This window comes from Phacochoerus africanus, chromosome 4 (assembly GCF_016906955.1).
Source record: "Phacochoerus africanus isolate WHEZ1 chromosome 4, ROS_Pafr_v1, whole genome shotgun sequence".
Classification (NCBI taxonomy): Eukaryota; Metazoa; Chordata; class Mammalia; order Artiodactyla; family Suidae; genus Phacochoerus; species Phacochoerus africanus.
In genome coordinates this window covers 102,259,842-102,284,097 of record NC_062547.1, presented here as the reverse complement: position 1 = coordinate 102,284,097, position 24,256 = coordinate 102,259,842, and the positions used below count along the sequence as shown (strand labels likewise).

The 24,256-nt window shown below is 37.3% G+C and overlaps 2 protein-coding genes across 5 annotated transcripts in view; one reads left to right on the top strand and one right to left on the bottom strand.

The window, feature by feature from the left end:
- ARSK (arylsulfatase family member K) overlaps window positions 1–18,306 on the bottom strand; it is a 45,026-nt gene extending 26,720 nt beyond the window's left edge. For both annotated transcript variants that reach the window (XM_047778314.1, XM_047778315.1), the window contains exons 1-3: window positions 18,057–18,306; window positions 16,380–16,509; window positions 10,834–10,993 (exon numbers count right to left, since the gene is read on the bottom strand). In XM_047778314.1, coding sequence (XP_047634270.1) covers window positions 10,834–10,993; window positions 16,380–16,509; window positions 18,057–18,194 — 428 coding nt within the window. In that variant the 5' untranslated portion in view covers window positions 18,195–18,306. The remainder of the gene's footprint in view (window positions 1–10,833; window positions 10,994–16,379; window positions 16,510–18,056) is intronic.
- A 94-nt stretch (window positions 18,307–18,400) lies between these two features.
- SKIC3 (SKI3 subunit of superkiller complex) overlaps window positions 18,401–24,256 on the top strand; it is an 85,791-nt gene continuing 79,935 nt past the window's right edge. For 2 of the 3 annotated variants that reach the window (XM_047778310.1, XM_047778312.1), the window contains exons 1-2: window positions 18,598–18,653; window positions 19,021–19,160. The gene's annotated coding sequence lies outside the window, so the exon portion shown is untranslated. Of the gene's footprint in view, window positions 18,521–18,597; window positions 18,654–19,020; window positions 19,161–24,256 lie in introns of those variants that run through there. The other variant, XM_047778311.1, reaches the window with a different exon arrangement.

Here is a 24,256-nt window from a genome sequence, read left to right as displayed (position 1 = left end):
CCATTTCCTAGTCTACTAGTGAATTCATCACTATGGGAACATCAGTATTTATAACTTTGAATTCCTGGGTGACAGTGACTGTAGCCCTTAATGGAATATTTGCTGCTGTTTGGGCTTACTTAAATAAAGCCAACCTTTTCAATTCAATTCAAGAAATATTTGTTGAATGTTTACCATGTATGTGCAAGGCACTGTGCTAGGCTAGACCTTGAGGTAACTTCCTTAACCACCAAAATGATAGTACCACATCATATCCACTCAGGCATAAACTCCTTCTATTACTACACTTTAAAAAATAAAGGACCATTTGCTATCTTGAGGAAAAAGCAGTTGTTATAAGACACTTTAGCTATGATTATAACTCTAAGGGTTTAGATCCCATTTATTACTTTTATATTAAAAACAGGGAAGATTTTTCTTAAACTTTTAAAGTAATTTAACATATCAGCCTAAGCAACTCTAATATTTAAAAATTTTATAAGCTTTTGTTTTTCAATATACAGAAAATATCATCTGGACAAAGTATCCATATGACTGAAAGATAAGGCGGGTGGATTATCCCCCAGTAAATCTTTTATTAAGAATTTACCAAGTGTGGAGTTCCTGTCATGGCACAGTGGAAAAAAGTCTGATTAGGAACCATGAGGTTGTAGGTTCGATCCCTGGCCTCGCCCAGTGGGTTGGGGATCTGACATAGCTATGGGCTGTGGTATAGGTTGCAGATGTGGCTTGAATCTGATGTTGCTGTGGCTGTGGCATAGACTGGCAGCTGTAGCTCTGACTGGACCTCTAGCCGGGGAACTTCCATGTGCCTTGGGTGTGGCCCTAAAACAAAAAAAAGCAAAAAAAAAAGAATTTACCAAGTGGTCACTGCACTGAACATGTTACCATGTCTGTAGCTCCTGCTGAAGAGGTGACCCAGATGACCACAAAGGGTAGGATTTGACTCCCCTTCCATCCTGTTGACTGGCCTGGGGTGGGCATCTGACCTAAGGACCAGATCCTTGCATCCTTAACCTGGTTGGTGATTATAATGGAGTCTGGGGTGAAATATGAGTTGGGTCTATCATCCTTGTTTACAGAATTTGGAAAGGAAAACCAGCAGTTACCTAGAATGTTGCCAGTTAGTTCAGTGAATAATTGGACATGGTACACAAAGACAGTCAAGTCACGGATGTGACATGTTTTCCAAACTGCCTGCCCTTGGTGGGGTGGGGGTGGGAGTGGGATTTCCCTTTGTGTGGGTTTTAATAAAGGGGATGAGGTCATCATCCACTACAGAAGCTGAAGCGGGAAATAAACCCTCTCCCCACATCCTTAGGCAGCTGGGGTGTAGCCCCGTGACCTAGGCTTGCCCGTTTAATACTGATATTTAGGTCCTGGGATTGTGAATCTTGAGGGAGTGACACAAAGACAGAATCAGCTAGAGATTAATGATGTAGCAGTGCCACCAGGAGCATAGTCCTGACCAGCCTGGCATAACTTTGGTGTGTTCTCAGACCTGGAGCCTCCCCCAGTTCCTGTTTCCTGAGTCTAGGTCTCCAGCTTTTGTTGATTCTATAAGTTGACTAAGTTTTTGTTTGTTCATTTTTCCATTTCTTGCTCACAACTCAGTAGAGTGTAACTCAGGATCTTGTTCGGTAGTTTCTAATAGTAATACTAGCTTAGAAATCTTTTCGTTTTTGCCAAAGGTATGGTAGAGTATCAGTACAAAACTATCACTCTCTCAAAAAAGGCAGAGGAGTTCATAGTTTCATGCCTTTAAGTGTATCAGTATTTCTATCTTTGCATCTACCAAAAAAAAAAATATCCAAAACTCCTAAGAAAGCAATTTACAGAAACAACAGTCAAACTAAAAATAAAAATAGGTGCTAAATTTTGGGGGAATCCAGTAACAACAGTTTTGCTGTTGTAAACTTCTACTTCTTGAGGGCTGATACCTACAAGTAACTTTATAATGCTATTACAAAACAGGATTGACATTTTCTCTATTGCAAAAGATACTTTTTTGTTGTTGTTGTTGTTGTTGCTATTTCTTGGGCCGCTCCCGGGGCATATGGAGGTTCCCAGGCTAGGGGCTGAATCGGAGCTGTAGCCACCGGCCTACGCCAGAGCCACAGCAACTCGAGCCACAGCAACTCGGGATCCAAGCCGCGTCTGCAACCTACACCACAGCTCATGGCAACGCCGGATCGTTAACCCACTGAGCAAGGGCAGGGGCCGAACCCGCAAGCTCATGGTTCCTAGTCGGATTCGTTAACCACTGCGCCACAAGGGGAACTCCAACAAAAGATACTTTTAAGAGTCTCTAAAAGACATACTTTCAGAGCTTGAAAAGACTGGGTCTAATTGAAGCTTTCATATACAAAAGAGAAAATACTGGGTTTTAACAATGAGAATTCTGAAGAAAAAAACGTTTTAGTCAAATGAGGCTATAAATGCTCTCAGACTGAAATGCACATTGCAGGAATTTCAATGTGAAGGTTTTTTTTCTTTTTCTTTGGCAAGTAAAGGGATTTTAATTTTCAACAATTCAAACGTATGAATATTTCATAAGCTGAATGTTTAATTCCTCAATATTCAGCTTTCTCACTTTGGCCTTCATTAACCATAACTCTTTATTACTTTTCAAAATTTTACAAAGATAATATCTGTTGTGATTCGATAGAAATTCAAATATCATCAAGGTTTGATTACAAAAATTAAATTGTATTGTCCTCAAAACAGTCACATTTTGGTTTATTTTCCGGCCAATTCTAAAAGTCTAAATTCATGCCACAGTTTCTTTCAGCTGCCTAAGGCAGATCTCTCTATGAGGTCAAGGGAGGTTGTTTCTCAGTCAGTTTTGAAAGAATTTATTCAGTCCCCATAATCTTCCTTCCCCCAGATCTCTTTCTGCAATATATATTTTGTAAAGTTCATTAGGAAATTTAGAAAAAAACAGATTAGCAAAAGGGAAATAAAAATCACTAATTCTATTGCAGTGGGACAACCCACTGTAGCATTTTGGTGTGTAACTTCCCAGTTTGATCTAGTATGTGTATGTATGTGTGATATATGTGTATATATTTTAAAAAGGAAATTGTATATACTGTTTTGTAATTTTAGAATTGTATATATTTAAATATCTTTGTGTCAAGTGCCATAAAAATATTCTCTACCAATTTTTAATTGCTTTCTAATATTTTACTGTGTATATGTTTACCTCAGTTTAACTAATTCCCTACTGAACAATTTTTTAAATACTTATTAAATATTTGATACTTAAGATTTTTCATGAAAATAATAACAAATAATTTTTGAAAATAGTACTTGCTTCTCCAAAATGTTTTATAGCAGAAATAGGAAACATCCTTTGGCACTGATTATAAAACTAGTTCTATAGAAGTCATGTGGGACCAGTCATTTTTAGAAAGCCAAATTTTTCTGACAGTCGAGGCTCTTTAAGAAACATACACACACTTCCACAGTTAATCATTTGGGTTAGCACTGTGCTTTACTTCCTCACATAGTACTACTTTAAATGTTTTCCTTGGTTAAGTCTTGTTAAATGACTAAGGATTGTTACTATGGAAATAAGCTATTATTCTCAGTTAAAATGTTTGCCCTCATACTTAGTTCTCAATTTTTTAGTTCTTTTGCCTGCTATTAATGAGTTCTGTGCTTCCTTTGTTGACAGATATCAATTTTTAATTCCTTGTATGCTTGAGAAATTTTTTTTTCATGTGAAAAATCTTTTTAATACATTCTGGTCTTACTTGAGTCACACTTGGGATATGGTAGATAGTACTGTGGTTCTTACTTTGTTTTTAATATCAGGAATGCTGATTTACCCGTGTACCTCTAGACATTTTAACTTTTTTTTTCCCCTTTTTTCTGCTGTACCTGCAGCATATAGAAGTTCCCAGACCAGCCAGGGATCAAATGTGCTGCTGTGGCAACACTGGATCCTTAACACACTGTGCCAGGCTAAGGATGGAACCTGCACTGCCATAGAGACGATATTGAATCCTTAACCTTCTGTGCCACAGTGAGAACTCCTTAACATTCTTCTTTAGAAATTAAGGGTGAGTCTAAAATTTTTCATATATTCCTTATAGAATATATGAATTTCTGCATTCTAGTCTCATATGAGAAAAAGAGGTGCTAATAAGCCAGATTCTTCATAGCTAACTGCAATAGGATGTAGTCAATGAAAGAGCCAACTGGCAGGATGGAAGGACCACTCAGAGAACCCAGGGAAGCTCTTAAGGGGTGATGATTAGATCAAGAAATTACACGAACTCCAAAAAATGCCTCTGAAATAATCATGGGACTTGATCAGAGCACGAGAAATATATGTTCAAGGATAAAAAGAACAGAACCATTCCAAGGTTATTATTTTTTTAGAGAACAAAATCTTTATAGAGATTCTCAAATTCAGCTTATCTGATGAAGCATGCAGGTTATTTTCTGCCAGCAGCCTCAGACTGTTGTTCGAGTGGTCCTCATGTATTAAGGCTTTACCTCTCATCGTTTCCTTACAGGATTTCTGGCTAATCCAGTATCTTCCAAAAGGTTTTCACTTTACTATTTGGCTGCCTGTGTTCAGAAATTTCTCCGTTCTGTCCTCCATCTGAGCCTACCAATGTTCTACTTCTGAGCTGTAAATGTTATTAATGTAAAATATACTTTTTAAAAAAGTATACTATTAAGAAAAATATTGCCGGAGTTCCCGTCGTGGCGCAGTGGTTAACGAATCCGACTAGGAACCTTGAGGTTGTGGGTTCAGTCCCTGCCCTTGCTCAGTGGGTTAACGATCCGGCGTTGCCGTGAGCTGTGGTGTAGGTTGCAGACGCGGCTCGGATCCCGAGTTGCTTTTGCTCTGGCCTGGGCCAGTGGCTCCAGCTCCGATTGGACCCCTAGCCTGGGAACCTCCATATGCCGCGGGAGCGGCCCAAGAAATATAAAGAAAAGACAAGAAAAAAAAAAAAGAAAAGAAAAATATTGCCAATAAGACTATAGCAGAATTTTGTGATCATCAATTGGCAGATGCATTACAATTTCAGAGATGTTAAATTGTGAAAAAAGTGTACCTTAGTATCAATTAAATATAGTAGTTTATAGTCTTTTCTCCTACTCCTTGAAAAACAAATCTGAAGGTGATCACTTTCTCCTTTAAACAGAACTCACCATATTTTGCTCTGTCCTGCAGTGTTTTAGACTTTTAAAAAAACCTCCTCTTTTGGAGTTCCCATCGTTGCACAGTGGAAATGAATCTGACTAGGAACCATGAGGTTGCAGGTTTGATCCCTGCCCTTGCTCAGTGTTGAGGATCTGGCGTTGCCGTGAGCTGTGGTGTAGGCTGCAGACATGGCTCGGATCTGGCGTTGCCGTGGCTCTGGCGTAGGCTGGTGGCTGCTCCAATTATACCCCTAGCCTGGGAACCTCCATATGCTGTGGGTGCAGCCCTAAAAGGACAAAAGACAAAACAAACAAACAAAAAAACCTCCTCTTTTGAATTATAATGCTAATGTTAAATAAAAAAGTTAAATCTTCACATTATTGGATATCTTTAGGCTCTTTTCCAAGTAGCTTCAAATGAACTTCCACACGTGGCCAGCACTGGCAAAAGGAGGAGATACACTACATTGTGGGTAGCTAAACACAGTAGCACAAACCTCAGTAATTAAATGGAAAAAAATCTAAGAGTTGTAATGAGATGGAAGACTCAGCTACCACTGGTGTTTGAAGAAAGTGATGTAGGAGTTACAGTAGACAGTATTCTAAAGATAAATAGCCCCAGCTGCTGCTTCAGCTGAGAAATTGCTAGTCTTCAGCAGTGAGGGTTCTTGGGAGTTCTTGTCATGGCTCAGTGGTAATAAACCCAACTAGTACCCATGAGGATGTGGTTTCGAACCCTGGCCTTGCTCATTGGGTCGGGGATCTGGCGTTGCCATGAGCTGTGTTATAGGTCACAGACACGGCTCAGATCCCGCATTGCTGTGGCTGTGGCATAGGCCGGCAGCTGTAGCTCCAGTTTGACCCCCAGCCTGGGAACCTCCATGTGCCTTGGGTGCGGCTCTAAAAAAAAAAAAAAAAAAAAAGAAGAAGCGAGGGTTCTGGAATAACAAAAACAGCAGGCTTCTTCACTATCATAAATCATTCTGAGAATGCACTTAGAATAATATAAGCTGCTCTAGATACTAGATTTCATTTAAAATAATAAAATGTTACGTGTGGAGTTCTAAAAAGGCTTCTAAAATGACCAAAGGAATGGATGTCTTTCCACTATAAGGACAAGAATAAAATAAACTCTTCCTCAGTAGAAACAGACTCACAGACATAGAGAACACACTGTGGTTACCAGGGGGGAGGTAGGTGGGGCAAGGAAGAATTGGGAGTCTGGGATTAGTAGAGGCAAACTACTATATACGAGATGGAGAAACAAGGTCCTACTGTGTAGCAGTGAATGATAATCAATATCCTGTGATAAACCATAATGGAAAAGAATATGAAAAATATATATATACATCAACCGAGTCCATTTACTGTACAGGATAAATTAACACAACATTGTAAGTCAATGATACTTCATTAAAGTTTAAAAAATAAATAACTAGGAGTTTTTTTTGTGACTCAGTGAGTTAAGGACCCAACATTGTCATACCTTTGGAAGGTGCGAGTTGAATCCCTGGCCTTGCTCAGTGGGTTAAGGATCTGGTGTTGCTGCAAGCTGCAGCACAAGTCACAGATGTGGCTTGGCTCTGGTGTGGCTATGGCTGTGGCATAGGCCTCAGGTGCAGCTCCGATTTGACTCCTATCCTGGACACTTCCATATGCTGCAGATGTGGCCACAAAAAGAAAAAAATATAAATTAAAATAAATACATAAATGAGTAAATAAATTCTTCCTCAGAATGGAGAAAACTGGTCCAGAGGCATGTATTATCTTAGATTTTAAAATAATAGTAGATATGGATGCGATAAACAGATTTATTCATTAAGCTGCAGAATTGAAAGAGACTCTATGGATGCTGTTCTGAGTTCTGTCACTTCATGCTTGGTCAGTCTGGTTCTATTTAGAAAGCCTGAGTTGCTGGTCTGGAGGCCGCGGGGACAAGAAGTGGGGTGTTAGCAGCCCATGATTTGCTTTCCTTTGCTGCTCACCAAGAAGCTCAAGCTTAGGAGTTTCTCACAGAAATTCTCATTTTGGAGGTAGATCTTTATTTTTCATTTGTTTCAAAGGATTAAATATTTTCTGTTGTGTCTTGGCTTCAGAAAAACATTAAGCTACATGAATTGAGAACATTTATGATTACAATAGTAGTAAGATGAAATGTGGGGGTTTTGATTTTAGGTTTGAAACTTTTAGCTAGGAAAGCTAAGACAGCAGTTTGCTTAAATTTGCTCCTGATGCCATTAGAATGTAAGTCCATGAGGCTAGAGATTTTCGTGTTTGATCACTACTGTATTACCATCATGTAAAAATAGTGTCTGGTACACTGTAGGTGGCTCAGTAAGTATTTTCTGAACGGTTATTCCATACATATGATTTTACTTTTGTAAAGGATCATTTTTAGTGTTAGCATTTTAAGGAATGTTACTTAATGTTTAACTTCTTTAATGTACTGATCTTAGAAATCTAATTTTCAAAATGTCTATATAAAATCTGCTACCTCCTGGAGTTCCCACTGTGGCTCAGTAGTAATGAACCCAACTAGTATCCACGAGGATGGAGGTTCTATCCCTGGCCTCACTCAGTGGTTTAAGGATCTGGTTTTGCTGCAAGCTGCAGCCTAGGTCATAGGCTGCAGATGTGGCTCAGATCTGGTGGCATTGCTGTGGCTGTGGTGTAGGCTGGCAACTGCAGTTCTTTGACTCCTAGCCTGGGAACTTCCATATGCCATGGATGTGGTCCTACAAAAAAAAAAGGACAAAAATAAATAAATAAAATCCGTTGCCTCCTAATTCTACACACTTCCAAGCTAACATTTTCTTTGATTTTGTTTTCAAAAAAATTTACATGCTAGTGTCAAGTTGATCTGATCCTTTCAAATATGGGCGAATAAACTTAAGGTTCAAAATGTAGGTGATTCAGTGTGACATTCCTAAGACCAGACTGATGAGATAAAAGTTTCCCAACCTGATCTGCTTCATAATTCTTCATTTGGGGAAGGGGGTGCTGTCTTGTGCACTGCAGATTGCTTAGCTGCAACTCTGGCCCTTCCCCTCTAGGTGGCAGCAGCATTCCCGCTGCGGTGTCAACCAAAAATGTCTCCAGACACTGTCAAAGGTCCTGTTGGGATCAAAATTGCCCTTAGTTGAGAACCACTGTTTCAGATACTGGACACATATTGACAGAAGTTTTACCCCAAAGCGAAAATGATCAAAACACCCTATGAATTAACTACACGTTTCCTTTCAATTGCCGAGAAGATACAGCAAATTTGAATCTAATCAAACCTCCTATAAGCGCAATACCCAGAATGTGAGGGGAGCGGATTGATATCAGGACTTTATAAACCACGTAACTGTACTTCACTGAAGTCAAAAAACTTCAGAAAGGAAGAAGTTTTAAAATAATCCAGTGTAAACTCATTCGATCGTGGGTAGGTAACTTGGATTGGTCTTATAGTTAGAAAGCGGCATCTTAATGCGTAGTACCACCAACACTTGTCTAACAGTTGTCTGGAAGAAACACGTGTGTAGCCCTTCAAGTTCCCAGTCTGGTGTAGCATAGCGTATAGAGGAATGGACACATAGCTGGACTAGTGTCCCTAAACTGGAACAAGAAAAAAGCGTCACTTGATGCCAAATAATAAAAAAAAAAGACAGAGACTCTTAGTAAGAAACAAAAGGAACTTGTAATTCTGGCTGAAAAATATAAGAAGGTTCAAAAATGGCCAATTTCACTGGAAAGGCAGCAAAAAGTTATAAAAGTGAGTTTTGATTTTGAGAGTCAGTATATCAAAAATAGCATATGTACCTATTTACGATATTCGATGTTGAGAGAACTTTTTTTCCCTGATGCCCATTTTTAGACTTGCACAGGAAAATCTGAAAGATAATGTGCCATAATTCATGTAATGATTTCAGACATGCTAGTAATAGGAACCTTGGCCAATCTGTTGGTCAAATGACTATGTAGGTATGAACACCACTAATACAAATAATCTTGATAGCTTATTTCAATTCCCTAAGCTCTGGTGAGGAGGTAAGTAAATAAAAATATACTGCAAGCAGTTATACTGAAAACCATTTTTGATCTTCCAAATACCAGTGTGGCCTTTTTCATTTTATTGATTTTTGACCGTATGTGAGAGAGAATATCAATGTATATCAAATAATAAGCATAACTTTTTATTCCATTCATTCATTAAACAAATGTTTAATTGTGTACCTACAATGTACAGGCACTATGTTGGCAGTTGGAATAAAGTAATGAAAAAGAGAAACAGGGGAGTTCTCATAGTGGGTTCAGAGGTAACGAACCCGACTGGTATCCATGAGGATGTGGGTTCAATCCGTGGCCTTGCTCAGTAGGTTAAGGATCTGGCTTTGCCGTGAGCTGTGGTATTGGTCACAGATGCGGCTTGGATCCTGTGTTGCTGTGGCTGTGGCATAGGCCAGTAGGACCCAGCCTGTGGACTTCCATATGCTGTGGATGCAGCCCTAAAAAGACAAAAAAAAAAAAAAAGAGAGAGAGAGAGAGAGAGAGAGAAACAGGCCCATGTACTCCAGGAATTGTTATCCCTCTGAGGAATAAAATTCAGATTGTACTTTAAACATCTCACAAAGAGAATGATAGTGATATGGAGTACAAGGTATTCAACCCTAAATTTCTCTTTATTATTGGACTGACTGAGGAAACAAAGAAAGACAACAATTTCAAGTAGGATAATATGAATACTTCTATCTTACTTTGGATTAACCTTACCTTCCAAAAATTAGAAGGATTTTAAAGAGAAACTGGTGAAACTCAAGTAATTAGCACATATTTTATTCAATCCCCACAAGAAAGAAATTAAAAATCAGCTTTGATAATGTTCCCAAGATATACTATAGGTTAATAGTAAACAGAGGAAGTAAGATTCCAAAGCAGGCAATCTGATTCTGGATCTCTACTCTTATCCACTATGCTTGGTTGCTTAATTTCAGGACTGAGTAAAATTAAAGAAAAAACAAAACAAAACAACTTAGAATAGACTCAAGTTGGAGAGAAGTGACAAGAGAGCAAGTATCAAGAAGATTTATGGTCTTTATAATTTTTGTCTTTTTAGGGACACACCTGCAGCATATGGAATTTCCCAGGCTAGGTGTTGAATTGGAGCTGCAGCTGCTGGCTTATGCCACAGCCACAGCAATGCAGGATGGGAGCCACATCTGCGACCTATACCACAGCTCACGGCAATGCCAGATCCTTAACCCACTGAGTGAGGCCAGGGATCAGACCTATACCCTCGTGGATTCTAGTCAGGTTCACAACATTCTGAGCCACAACAGGAACTCTGATTTATGGTGGGTTCATAACCTCTGAGCTATAATGGGAACTCAGATTTATGGTCTTTAGAACAAATTGTAAAGAAAATAAAGTAGCCATTATATAACTAAATGAAAATAAATCATGGACTAAACAATTTTATAGACCTTTAATATTTAAGAAAAATAAAATTATCAGCATATTCATAATTTTAATATTTTAAGAAGATTAAAGAAAACTAACGATTTAGCTAAATTAACAAAATAAAGGGATTAAGAGATTTACTTTCACCTTTGTGGAGAAATAAATGTCAAGAAGGGTGTATGTGTTATAGCAGAGGGCTACCTATTAGAATTATTTTTTATTTTTTACCTGATGGAGTGATGTCCTGAAGTATAGTCCAGTTTTCCAAATTTTTGTGTTCGGTAGCCATGCTTCTCCATGACATCCATCCATGTTGTGTAATTTGGATCTAAGCCCTTAAAGTTATTCCAAGATTCTGTTAAGTGAGTGAAGAGGCCACTCCACATTGCTGGGGGGAAAATGAGATCAGTGTAAAGCTTAACAGTTTGTTTTAATGATTGAGATAATTATACTAAGAGAGAAAAGAGACTACTAGTTTGGAGCTTGTGCTCTGCAAGAAGATATACCTTCATGTAAATGTTTTACCTAACATTTTTGATTGTTACCTCATTTTACCAAGGGGAAAACTGAAATGAGTTACTATATCTATTTTATAGGTGAGTCTCTAAGGCTTACAGTTTAAGCTGTTTAAGGTAAATACAGTTGGAATTAAATATAAAGCCTGTCTGACTTGAGTCTTCGTTCAAGCATAAAATAATCAGTGAGTATTTACTCGTTAATTTTCTAAGTCAGTCAGATGAAGTATAGATCTCATTTCCCCAAAATCCTCAAAGATTTTCCCAATTTCTCATCATGGTGCTGGCTTGCCACAAAAAACTTAAGTGTACTGTCTTTTCTTTCATTTTCTACAGCTGTGATTGTTTATTCAATAAATCATTCTTCAAATATTAACAGACCTAAAGGGAGAAACAGACTGCAATACAATAATACCAGGGGACTTTAATACCCTACTTTCAACAGGAAATAGATCTCCCAGACAGAATATCAATAAGGGAATTACTGGACTTAAACTACATGTTAGTCTACATGATAGACTTAACAGACATTTTCAGAACATTCCATCCAAAAGCAACAGAGTGGACATTCTTCTCAAATGCAAATGGAACATTCTCCAGGAAGATCATATTTTAGGCCCCAAAACAAATCAATAAACTTAGTAAGACTGAGATCATATCAAGCATCTTTTCTTACCACAATGACATGAAACTATAAATCAATCACAATAAGAAAACTGGAAAGTTCACAAATATGTGGAGTTTAACAGCATGCTCCTGAACATTCAGTGATACAAAAAATAAATCAAAAAGAAAAATAAAAAAAATCCTGAGACAAATGAAAATACCACATATAAAACCAATGGCATGCAGAAAAAGGAGTTCAAAGAAGGAAGCTCATAGCTATAAATGTCTAAATTAATAAAAATATAGATCAAATAAAAAACCTAATTTTTCATCTCAAGGAACTAAAAAAGAAGAACAAAGCCCAAAGTTAGTAGAAAAAAGGAAATAACAAAGATCAGAGTAGAAATAAATGAAGCAGATGAAAACAAAAACAGAAAAGATCACCAAAACTAATTTTTTTAAAAAATTGACAAATCCTAAGCTATGCTTTCCAAAATAGAGAGAGAGGACTCAAAGTTAGACATTGAAGAGAAGATGCTACAAATGACAGCCCAGAAATACAAAGGATCATGAAAGACTATTATGAAGACTTGTACCACTGGCAGAAATGGATAAATTCCTAGGGACATACAATCTATTAAGACTGAATCATGAAGAAATAGAAAATCTGAACAAACCAATAGAAAATCTGAGTAAGGAGAATGGATTAGTAATCAAAAATGTCCCAACAAAGAAAGGTCCAGAACCAGATGGCTTCATTGATGAATTCTATCAAATATTTATTTATTTATTTATTTATTTATCTTTTTGCCTTTTCTAGGGCTGCACCTGCAGCATATGTAGGTTCCCAGGCTAATCTGAGCTGTAGCTGCCAAGCCTGCACCAGAGCCACAGCAATGCAGGATCCGAGCGATGTCTGCAACCTACACCATATCTCACCAAATGCCAGATCCTTAAACCCACTGAGCAAGGCCAGGGATCGAACCTGCAACATCATGGTTCTTAGTTGGATTCGTTAACCACTGAGCCATGACGGGAACTCCACATCAAACATTTAAAGCAGAATTAAAACCAATCCTTGTCAAACTCTTCTAAAAAACAGCAGATGAGGAAATACTTCCAAACTCATTTTATGAGGCCAGTATTATGCTGATACCAAAACAAGACAAAGACACTACAAGAAAAGAAAATTACAGGCCAAGATCCCTGAGGAACATAGATGTAAAAATTCTCAACGAAATATTAGCAAACCTAATATAACAATACACTGAAAAAAATCCTACATCAGGATCAATTGGAATGTATTGCAGGAATGCAAAGATGGTTCAATGTGTGCAAATCAACCAGTGTGATACACCGCATTAGCAAAATGAAAGATAAAAAACATGATCATCTCAACAGATGCAGAAAAGGCATCTGACAATTATTTATTCATAATAAAAACTCTTGACAAACTGGGTACAGAAGGAATACATACAAGCCTACAGCTAATATCATCTTCAATGGTAAAAAGCTAAAAGCTTTTCCTCTAAGATCAGGAATGAGACAAGGGTGCCCACTCTCACCACTTATTCAACATAGTACTATACATCCTAACCTGAGCAGTTAGGAAAAAAAATTTATATGTGTATGTGTGTATATATATGTATATAATAAAAAAGGCATCCAAATACGAAAAGAAGTAAAAGTGTTCCTATTTACAGAGACATTATATTATATATATAGAAAACCATAAAGACGTCACAAAAAACTGTTAGAACTGGTCAATACATCCAGTACAGTTGTAGGACATAAAACAACATACAAAAATAGCTGCATTTCAATATACTAATGAAGAACTGTCCAAAAGAGAAATTCTCTCTATAATCTATTTACAATTGCATCAAAAAGAATAAAATACTGAGGAGCAAATTTAATCAAAGAGGAGAAAGACCTGTATACTGAAAACTGTAAGACATTGATGACAGAAATTGAGGAAGACGCAAGTAAATGAAAAAAATAGAAAGCAAAGATGGGGAACTAGTTAGTGGAAAATGTTGATTCAGACTAATGAAATTTTTAGTGATGATATATTGCACCTTGGTGTACTGGCTGTATATTTTCTGATTATCGCCCTGTCTGTCTCTGTAACTCAGTATAAGCACTCTTTCTGGGAGTGACATTTTGCCTATGTAGATGGAGTTTGGAGTCAGGTACTTTTTCTTTATGTTATCTCAGAACTTCATACTTGCTTTCAGTACACTGTTATAATTATCTCCCTAAAAGCATGTTTCAGATTCTGAAACCCTGGTCATCAGGCAGATAGTAGGTTTTTAACAATTATGGGTTGACTATGGCATTTATCATTTGCTCAGTAGTTATGTTGGGGACACACGTGTTAATAGCTCCAGAGTTTGGAACTTGGCTTTGGTAATTAGTTCATTGTTGCTGGTTTTTTGGAAGGTAGCATTATAGGATAGAGTGGAGCTTGTGCTGTATATTGGTGAGAGATTGCTAGAAGTGTTACGTGGATGCACATAAGCCTAATAATCTGACTGCTTCAACTCATGGAAATGTTCTCATTTTCTTTAGAATACTCTGTACACCTTAAACTAATACATTGTTATATGTCAATTATTTCTCAGTAAAACTAGAAGAAAATCATTTTCCTTTCCCCTTTTCTGTGTACATACCTAGTAGGGTTAAATCCTTTTCTAATCTAGCAGAGGTGAAAGACTCTTTATGAGGAGTAGAATGGTGCATTACCTAGGTTTGAATCCAAATGATGCTAGTTACTGAGTGACCTTTAATAAGTTATTTAGGCTTTCAGTACTTTAGTTTTCATCTGCAAAACAGGGATAATAACAATACCTCCTTTATGGAAATGCGAGGATTATATAAACTGACATGTAAGGCACTTGGAGTATTGCCAGGCACACAGTAAGAAAGCAATAAATGTTAGTTTTTATTACTCTTATTCCTTCTCTTTCAAACTCTCCAAAACATACTTCTTCCAGGAAAAGATCACCTAACATTTTTGAAACATTTAGAGTTCATTGAGCACTTTTAAAATCCATTATCTCATTTGATGGTGGGAATCACCCTCTGAGGGACACAGCACATGCAGCACTCTGTACGTAAGGAAACTGAGAGACTTGCTTGACATGGTCTAGTCATTGCCTCACCCTAGTCCACTGCCAATTCTACTTGCTCAGTAAAGAATAAAAAATTAACAAAAGTTTTTTTTTTAAATATATCTGGTCCTTCATTATTGAAATGTCATTTATAATATAGCTTAGGTTTACTTTAATTATTGGTAATTATATAATTGTGCTGAAAATGTAGGTGAAAGAACTCATGACTCAACTTACAGAGAATATGACATCAGGAGCTTATGAAGAAAAGAAAATTACTGAGTGCTGTTTATGGGCTCCAAAGCAAACAATCATTAATTAGAAAGAGGAAAAAGAAAACAACTCTGTTGGAGAATAGAATTTATAAAAATGGCAATTTCCCCTATTTCTCAATTAGTCGTGGTTTAATATCATTGACATTTTGCCATTTAAACTATGCCTATTTGATCACTTACATGTGGAATCTAAAATATGGCCCAAATGAACCTACCTACAGAATAGAAACAGACTCACAGACATAGAAAACAGACTTGTGGTTGCCAAGGGGGAGGGCAAAAGAGTGGGATGGACTTGGGACTTTGGGGTTAAAAATGCAGACTATTACATTTAGAATGGATGAGCAATAAGGTCCTGCTGTACAGCACAGGGAACTATATCCAATCACTTGGGACAGAACATTATGGAAGGTAATATGAAGAAAAGAATGTGTATATATATATATATATATATATATATATATATATATATATATGAGATGGGTCACTTTGCTGTACAGCAGAAAATGACAATCGTAAATCAACTATACTTTTAAAAAAAAGCCTATTTGTTAAATTATTATAATAAAAGCGAGTAATTAGACTTGGGATAGAAGTGAATTGAGATTGAAGAAAGAGAGAAGTATGTAAGAGAAAGCATGTAAGCTGAAGTAATACAGAAAATACAGATAAACAAGATGTGTAAGAAGTTCTAACTACTTTGTGGTATACTCTGAAGCCCCCTCGCAACTTTCTGTCTCTTAACTGCAAAATTTCCTTGGAAACAGAACTCTTATTGGAAAAAAGATGTTTCCTAATTTGCTTGGATAGTCATAAGATTCTTAGTCATGAGTCACAGGGAAATGAAATGATAACACATAAAGTAAACACCATTTTAGGTGATAAAATTCCTACTCTTAAAAAAGCCCAATACATACTTTAAAACATACATCACATATATTAAAAAATTTTTTTTTGAGATGCCAAATATGACTTACTACTCCATTTTTGGGTGTGATCTTTTTTTTTTTTTTTTTTTAAAAAGAACCTTGTCATGACTTCTTTTGTATCTGAAGTGCTATTACAATTTTTTAAATTTTAATTTAATATTTTTTTTGGCCATACCTGTGGCATGCGGAAGTTCCTGGGCCAGGGATCGAACCTGAAACACAGCAGTGACCTGAACCATACCACTAGACCACCAGAGAACTCCAGGTATAATCTTTTAAGCTGTGAAAACATTTTCAGTGTGAGGCCACTTCTAGTAATATTAAGCGTATTCATACCTGCACGTGATGGGCAACAGATTGGAGAGTTTGTGTAGGCATTCAGAAAGGAAGTGCCATGTGCTTTCATGAAGTTGATAAAAGGTAGTTTCACTACCTGACTTTCTGGATAAAATGTTAGCCTTCCATCCTGGAATAAAAGAAGAAAAGCATTTCCTGTAATTTTAACCATAAAATTCACAAGCAGCAAAAGACTTCAGGATAAGCCCAAGAATCCTCAAAAGATAAAAACAAGTACAGTGATTGTTATCATTCTCTGGTTCATAATATTGAAAATTCAATGTAGTGTGATACTTCGATCTATTTGAAGATAGTAAATATGTTAAAGGGCTTCCCAGAAAGTTTCTTTAGGGGGATAAAGGACTGATTGAGCCAATGTTTATTGATTTATTATGTGCCAGGCACCGTGAAAGATCTAGAGATATGACGGTGAATAAAAACAGAGTCCCTGTCCTCATGAAGCTTACAGTCTAGTGGGGAAGGCAAAAAACATACTCATAAATAAACCAAGAATAATTACAAATTATTGTGATATGTGTTTTGAAAAAAACCTAAGATACAGAATAAGAAGGGAGACCTACTTTCATAGAGTGAACTGGGGAGGCTTCTTTAGGAAGTGAGACCTAAAGAATGATAAGGATCAGCCATTCAAATAATTTAAGGGGCATGTAAAGTGTTCTGCAAGACATACGTGGGGATAACAATTAGGCAGCTAGATAAATGAGCCTGGATATTAGAAGAGATGTTTGGGTTGGAGATAATGCATATTGGAATGGAATTGGGAATTAAAGAATTCTTCTTGGAAGGAGCAAAAAAAAAAAAATCTTTCTTTTTTCTAAGTGTCATTGACATAATTTTAGACATACGAGCATTGTGTTTCAGCAAGAAAGGATGAAACTGAGGTAATTGCTCATCTTTTGATAAACCTCTTTTAATACAAATATGGGGCTTCCAGAAATGTCCCTTTAAAGTCTATCAAAGCAATATTGATAGACTATAAAAGACTGGAGTCCTTTTTTCTTTTTTAAGCTGTGTGTTCCAACTTTGCTTTTAAAGATAAGAAAATTAGACTTTCTATTTCCCCTCCCCCAAAATGTGTCTTTTTGATTATCACATCTTGGTGGATGTGAATTGGTGTCTGATTGTGGTTTTGACTTGCATTTCCCTAATGATTTTATATGTTGATCCTATATCCTATAGCTTTGCTAGACTTATTGGTTCTAAAAGTTTGGTGTGGATTCCCTAGGATTTTCTTTGTACAAGATCGTTACCTATAAATAGAAAACTTCATACTTTATGACGTTGATCACTAACTGGAAAGCTAACAGGCTTTTATGATGATGCAGAATGTTATTTTCCCCCATAACTGAATCAAGCGGGTGTATGGATGGAAAGTTTACTAGTGGTAAGATAATTTAGTGGGTCGTAGCCAGCAATTAAAACTTTTTTTGTAAAGATGCTAATCGGAGTGCGTTTTACTTACTGTGTTATATGCATATTTATGTGGTGCACGTACGTTGTGTACGGGGCCTCAAAACGTTTCTTACTTTGCATTGGGGTATAAAGCATGTTTGAAAGTCTCAGATTCTGCTCCCCGAAGCCTGCAGCACAGGAAGGGCTGTGGGCCGGTGGAGGGAGTGTAGCGTGGCACCCCCTCCCCTGCCTCTCGGTACTTACGAAGGAGTCGCTCACGACTAGCACCACGTTAGGCGCATCTGGCCAAGTCTGAACTGCTCCCTGCCTCAGCCCATCTGCCCCAGGAGCTGGTGCTGCCAGGGCCGAGGTGGCAACCACCGACACCCACAGCAGCAGCATTACAGCGCGCTGTTCTGAGAGCGGGGCCGCTGGGTCCGCCCCTCCCTCTGGGAACTCGCTCGGGTGAGGACGAGGGCGGGGATCTCATAGAGCGCAGTTCGGCTTCCTCCAAGCTTCATTGGCAGAACTACAACTCCCATCAGGCTTGGAGTGAGCACATGCGCAAAGTAGGTGTTCCCTTACCCCCCCCCAACTCACGTTAAGACCTTTTAATCAAACACTGAGCGAACCAAAATCCAGCTACTTCCAGTCACATGAGCCATGCCTGGGAAGTGCGCCTGCGCTCTAGCTCCACACAGAGCTTTTGTAGGAGAATCATTGCCCAGGTGGGTTTTGGTTGATCTAGCTTTCTGCAGAGTTGGAGACTGTAGGCAATTGAAAGAAATGGTACCTACAGAGAGAAAGGGACAGGTCCCGAGGCTGCTCTTTTTGCGCGGAGCAATCATGACAGAGTGTTAGGTGAGACCGTGAACGGGGCGATGATGAGGTGGCGACCGGTCTGTCACTTAAATTGGATTGGGTGGTTCTTTGTGGGGCCTCTGTCTGGACCGCCTAAGCTACCATATGGACACTCTGTGGTCCCCTCGAATACCTTCCTCTCAAGGATATTTATAGATTGCCTCATCCTATTTCCCGCTTTGCTCGTGCGGTAAGGGTTTATTATGCTCCGTTGAAGTGAGGAGCGGGGCCTAGTAAGAAAAGTTTCGGCTCTAGGTGGGGATAAGCTTGGGTGCGCGTTGCCTTCAGAGTGCAAAGGAGAGAAGCTGAACGGGCTTTCGGGGGAAGAAATGTTGGGCTATGTGACGTGTTCGATTAACTGACGTAGGTTCAGAATTCCATTGTTTTGCTGCCGTGGTTTTGAAGAAATCACTGGTCCTTTTGACTCTTGGACTTCTTTGGAGAAATCTGGAAGAAGCAAATTTATGTCCCAGAGCCAAATTCCTGATTTCATTATTACAGTTTCAGGTATGTAATTTGTGTGTCCTGTTTGTCGTTTTAATGTTTTGACAAGAAAAGGAGGAATCGTAGTGTTTATTTATATAAAGTCAACTTTTAATGCTAATATCTGACTTTTTTGCGTAAAATAATTGGAAAAAGGGACAGAAGTTATTTAATACTCACATGACACTTATTATGTGCTGATCATTATACCGAGCATTTATTGAGTGCTTAATGTGTACATGGTACTTGTACATGGAATATTTTATGTAATCCTCATTTTCACCATTTTTTTTTTTTCAGATAGGAAAACTGAGACTTGGACAGGTTAAATGATTTGTCCAAGGTTACACGGGGAGCCATTCTGAGTAGGAGTTGAATTTGAGTAGTCCATGCCCTAACTTATTGCAGTAGTCTGTCTCTGATTGCAAAATGTCATGGCATTCTAGAGAACTTACTCTCTGTTAGCCAAGTAGCCTTGTTAATAAAGCAGATCTGTGGGAGCATACAAGTATATGTAAAAGGAACTCACATTCTAGGGGAAAAAAGTGAAGTAATAATACAGCCTGAAAGGTCATACGCATAGGCTCTTTCATGAACAGGATGTTTCAAATATCTATTTTGAGTTAATTTGGACTCTAAAACACATTTGCCCATAGAGACAGTGTTGACTGACATTTAGATTCATAAAAAATATATTTAATTTTAGCTATGGTGTAGTATTGATTTTGTAAATTGTTTACTCTCTGACCTTGTTTTCACAGGATGTGTATTCTGAATTCCTGGTCAGGATGACAGGGACACATCTTTTTGCTCCTCTCTCTCCCCTCGGCAGTGTCAGTGGGAGCACATGCTGCAGTGGGTTGGAGCAAGGTGGTATTTTAGGGCCCCAGACATATAGTGTTGCAAGATCTAAGAGACTTCTAGCTAGTCTTACTTCTCCTCTGGCATTCAGTTTGTCCTGCAGTGAATATCCCTGCCAAGTGGATTCTGCAGTCTGTGCCTTTTCATCTCCGGTGATGTGGTGATGTGAAACACACTTCCTTTGAGCAGCCCATTCCATATTTGTACAGGTCTCATTATTGAAAATTCTTATTTTGAACTCAAGTCTGGTTCATTAGTCTGTTTATCTACAGTTTTACATGGATAATCTCTCCCTTGCAACAGCCCTTCTCACCTTCCCCACCAATTTTTTTTTTCCCCCGGCTTTCCCCATTTCCTTTGGGTACTTAGGTAATTTCGGGTTTGTTTGTTATTTGATCACTCTTTTCTGGACATAAAGCATGTTTACTAATCAGTAGCTTACCCCGTCGAAAAAGGTACTTTTGAATTGTGTTTGGGTATCTCTCAGTGTGTACATGTTATGTATAGTGTGTTGTAGTGAGGGTAGGGCTCCATTATGTATATGTTTAAGTCATCAGTTAAAAATTTGTACATGAGGGGGATTTTTTTTAGTGAAATACTTAATTCTGTGGTTCAGATCAGTTGAAAGTTTTCGTCTAGGTTTTGGTTCTTCATAGTATTTTTGGTTGTTTGTGTGTTCGTTTTTTATATCCAGAATACCAGCAGCACTATATTCTGCCCTAAGAAAAGGAGGCTAAGTGTGCAGTTAGTGACTATATGGAATAAATTCAGTATTGTCTTCACCTGCTGTGGTTTTGTGACTACTTGTTAAATATCCACAATGTACTAGATACTAGGAAATAAAAGAGAGTAGTAGAAATAGTCTTTGTTCCTAAGGAACTTCCAGTCTAGTTATGAAAAACAGACATATACAGACCTGTCTATTTAATAACAGCATACAAGATATCGAAAAGTACATTTAATTGCCACCCCCCCCCCCAAACCAGAATATCCCAAATGGTTCTTTGGAGAATGCTAGTGTGCTTCAAAATGATAATTACTATTCATTGATATAAATGTTCCATAGTAATATGAGTAATGTGAGTTACTAACATTAGCTTACAGTAGTATGAATAATATGTTATTAACATTTTGGAAATGTTAGTATAGATGATGAGTGTTAGAAGTTCAGACTAGTGTGAGATTTGTCTGAGAAGGCTTTACGCTTAACACTTGAATTTGGTCTTGAAATAAATGTAGCATTTGGATTAGCTGGAAGGAAGTGTGGACAGGCTGAATGGGAGAAGTAAAGATGTAAGCTGTGGAAATTGTTGGGGGTTGGTGAAAAAAGTAATATGAACTAATATCGAAAAAGGAATTCTTCCTTTCTCACTTGAGCAAATTGAGAATTACTGCTTTTGACAGTGGAGAAAAAGAAAAACTAATTTGAGTAGACTGGAAGCTGGTAGATCATAGTACTTAGTAGGAGTTGGACATATAGGAAACTCCAAAAATGTATTGCCTTTACTTAGGGATATATATATATTTTTAACCTGAGAGGCAGAATACCTCTGTATAGAACATTTGTTATGTTCCATTGAATAGCTAAGCCAATAAATGCTGGTTCAGAGGAGGGCATGATCTCTGTTGCAAGCTTTACTCTAGTATTCATGTGTGATGACTTATATGAAGAGGATACTTGTGTTTGATGATAGCCACCTTTTGAGGAATATAGGGTTACTTGAGAGATCAAGGAAGGAAGGATTGGGGGTTTTAGACGTGTAGGGAAAGTGTATAATAACTACTGTGGGTTAGGAATGGGAAAAAATAATGAAGTTGATTGAAAGGTGGCAGGAGATAAGGACAACACAACTAATAGATACTGTGTTCAGGTACTTATCTCTGTACACGTCAGGCCAGTGATGCCATTCTCACTTTACCAAGGAGGTAATAGGATTAGAGGTGAAGTAAGGTGCCTAAGATCTGCACAGCCTTGAATGCAGTTCTCTGTCCTGACTTAGTGGGTGGATATGGCAGAATGAAGGGGCTGACAAAATCTGGGCTGTTTTGTAAGAAGAGAGTTGAAGTGACTCAGTGAATCAGTAAAATCAGGTTGAATGAGGAAGGTAATCATTTGTAGGTAGATGTGGCCTTAAAGAAGTTAGTGAAATGGATAGTCAGGTTTTAACTTTTATATTACCTCCTCGCCCCTTGTTTAACTTTTATTTTACTTTCCTAAACATTGTTAGGATCACAATACTTTCTTATCTTACCAGTAAGACCCTTTTCTGTGGAACTAACCATTCTATTTAAGTATGTATATTGCTAGTACATGTTTTAGTATAGTAAACGCACTTTCTATTTCTTTTTCTCCCCCACCTGTTTCATGTAAGTTTTGTTTATATTGTAGTTCTAAAGCAGCTTTTTTTTTTCTTTTTGGAAAAAACTTTATTCATTTTCCAAAACCACCTCCGTTCTCCCCACGAAGCATTTTAGATTAATTTCGTTTGAGAGAAACCATTCCAGAGTTGCCATCAAAAGACAGTAGAATTTGTAGTTATGTAGAAATTGTGTTAGTATTTCAGATAGCTATTTAGATGGATTTTTAATATTTAAAAAATGTATGCTCTTTTCATTAAGTTGAAAGCTAATCTAATTGCATGCTGTGGGCAATTTTTTTCATATTTATTATTCCTTAGAACCAGGTTCATTTTAGTGTAGTTAGGTTGCACATTGGGGGTAAATAAATGCCCTTAATTGTCCTAGGTAAACAAGGTAGCATAGAAGTAGGTAATATTATATTCTGGCTTTTTTTTTTTTAATATTGGAGTAGCATATTTTGAGTTTCTGGAATTTTTTTCTGAATCTTTCTGATTGCTTATGAAAGTTGCTTTTATCACCTTGAAGCTGTGGGAACAAGATTTAGACCAATTCAGAAATATGGAGATTAAGATTAGTATCTCTTTGGGAAAGAAAAAGGATGAAAAATAGTCATAGTTTTTTTTCTCATGTTTTAATTTTTTTCTCATGTTTTAAATTATGAATTATGAAAATTGAACCTGAATCCAAGGTGTTAAAAAATCCACTATGTTTTGGGTTGTATATGTCATCTTTTTTATGTGCATGTCTTATATTTTCCTTAATTTAGATGGATAATTGTTTAAGGAATAATCTGAAATTCAATTTAAAAAATAAATAGAGGTAGTGACAATAGGTAAAAGGTCTTGAATGCTAAATAATGGGTGGTTGGAGTCTACTTTTACTTAATGAGTGTTTTTACCGATTCTTTTTAGAAGGAGGATTTAATGGTGTAGGTCATGATGCCAGATTATAGATCATCACAAAGTACCTTTAGACTTTTGTAATTAGATCTAAAGGTATGATTTTTTTGTTTGTTTTTTTGTAATTAACTTCCATTGTCATTATTGTTACTATTTTTTATTCTGCTTTTTATTTTTGTTTTGTGGAATATTTATATCTGCACAATTGGATGTAGCTTCAAGTTGCATAGCTTTGGCTGGGGTGTGTAGGACTTATCAGTCCATCTACCTATATATGTTAGTTTTGAGGTCCTTTAGCATGATTGTCACCTTCTGACTTTTTATAGATGCAGTTGTTGCTTTACATGCTTGTTAATGTTGAATCAACACTTTTAGATTGGGTAAAAAACTTTCATTGGGTGAAAATGTACAAAATGAATACTCTTATTTTAAAAAAATCTTTGAGGAGAAAAAAGGGAGGAGAGGTATAAGGGAAAAATGTGTAGAACTATAGAAGATATTAAAGACACTTGTAAGAGACCTAGAATTTTCATTGAAGTGTTGGAAATGCTTGGAATAGAGGGAAGTATCCCAAATAGAGGAATAGGAGGTTACATGGAATGATTTTGTGTGTTAGGTTTTTATTCTGTGAAAGGAAGTGGGGTTAGTGGTACCTAGTAAATGGTTAGTGACCTGTAAAGTTTATTTAGAAAATGAGTGAGTGAATCTCTTCCTTCTCCACACCACCTCCCCAAAAAAGAGGAAGAAAATATTAGGGCTAGAAAGAGGCAAATTATTATTATTATTATTTTCAAATTTCCTGATACTGATGTTTTTGTGTGTGTGTGTGTGTGTTTTTGTTTGTTTTTTTTTGTTTGTTTTTTTTAGGTGACGAGAGAGGGCCTCACTGCTAGCTATGTTAAGTGTCAAATTAAATGAAGAAGGACTAGGAAGAGAATAGAGGATTCCACTGTAGCAAGAGAAGGTGATTAGGGATAAAGAAGGGTATTGAACATTACC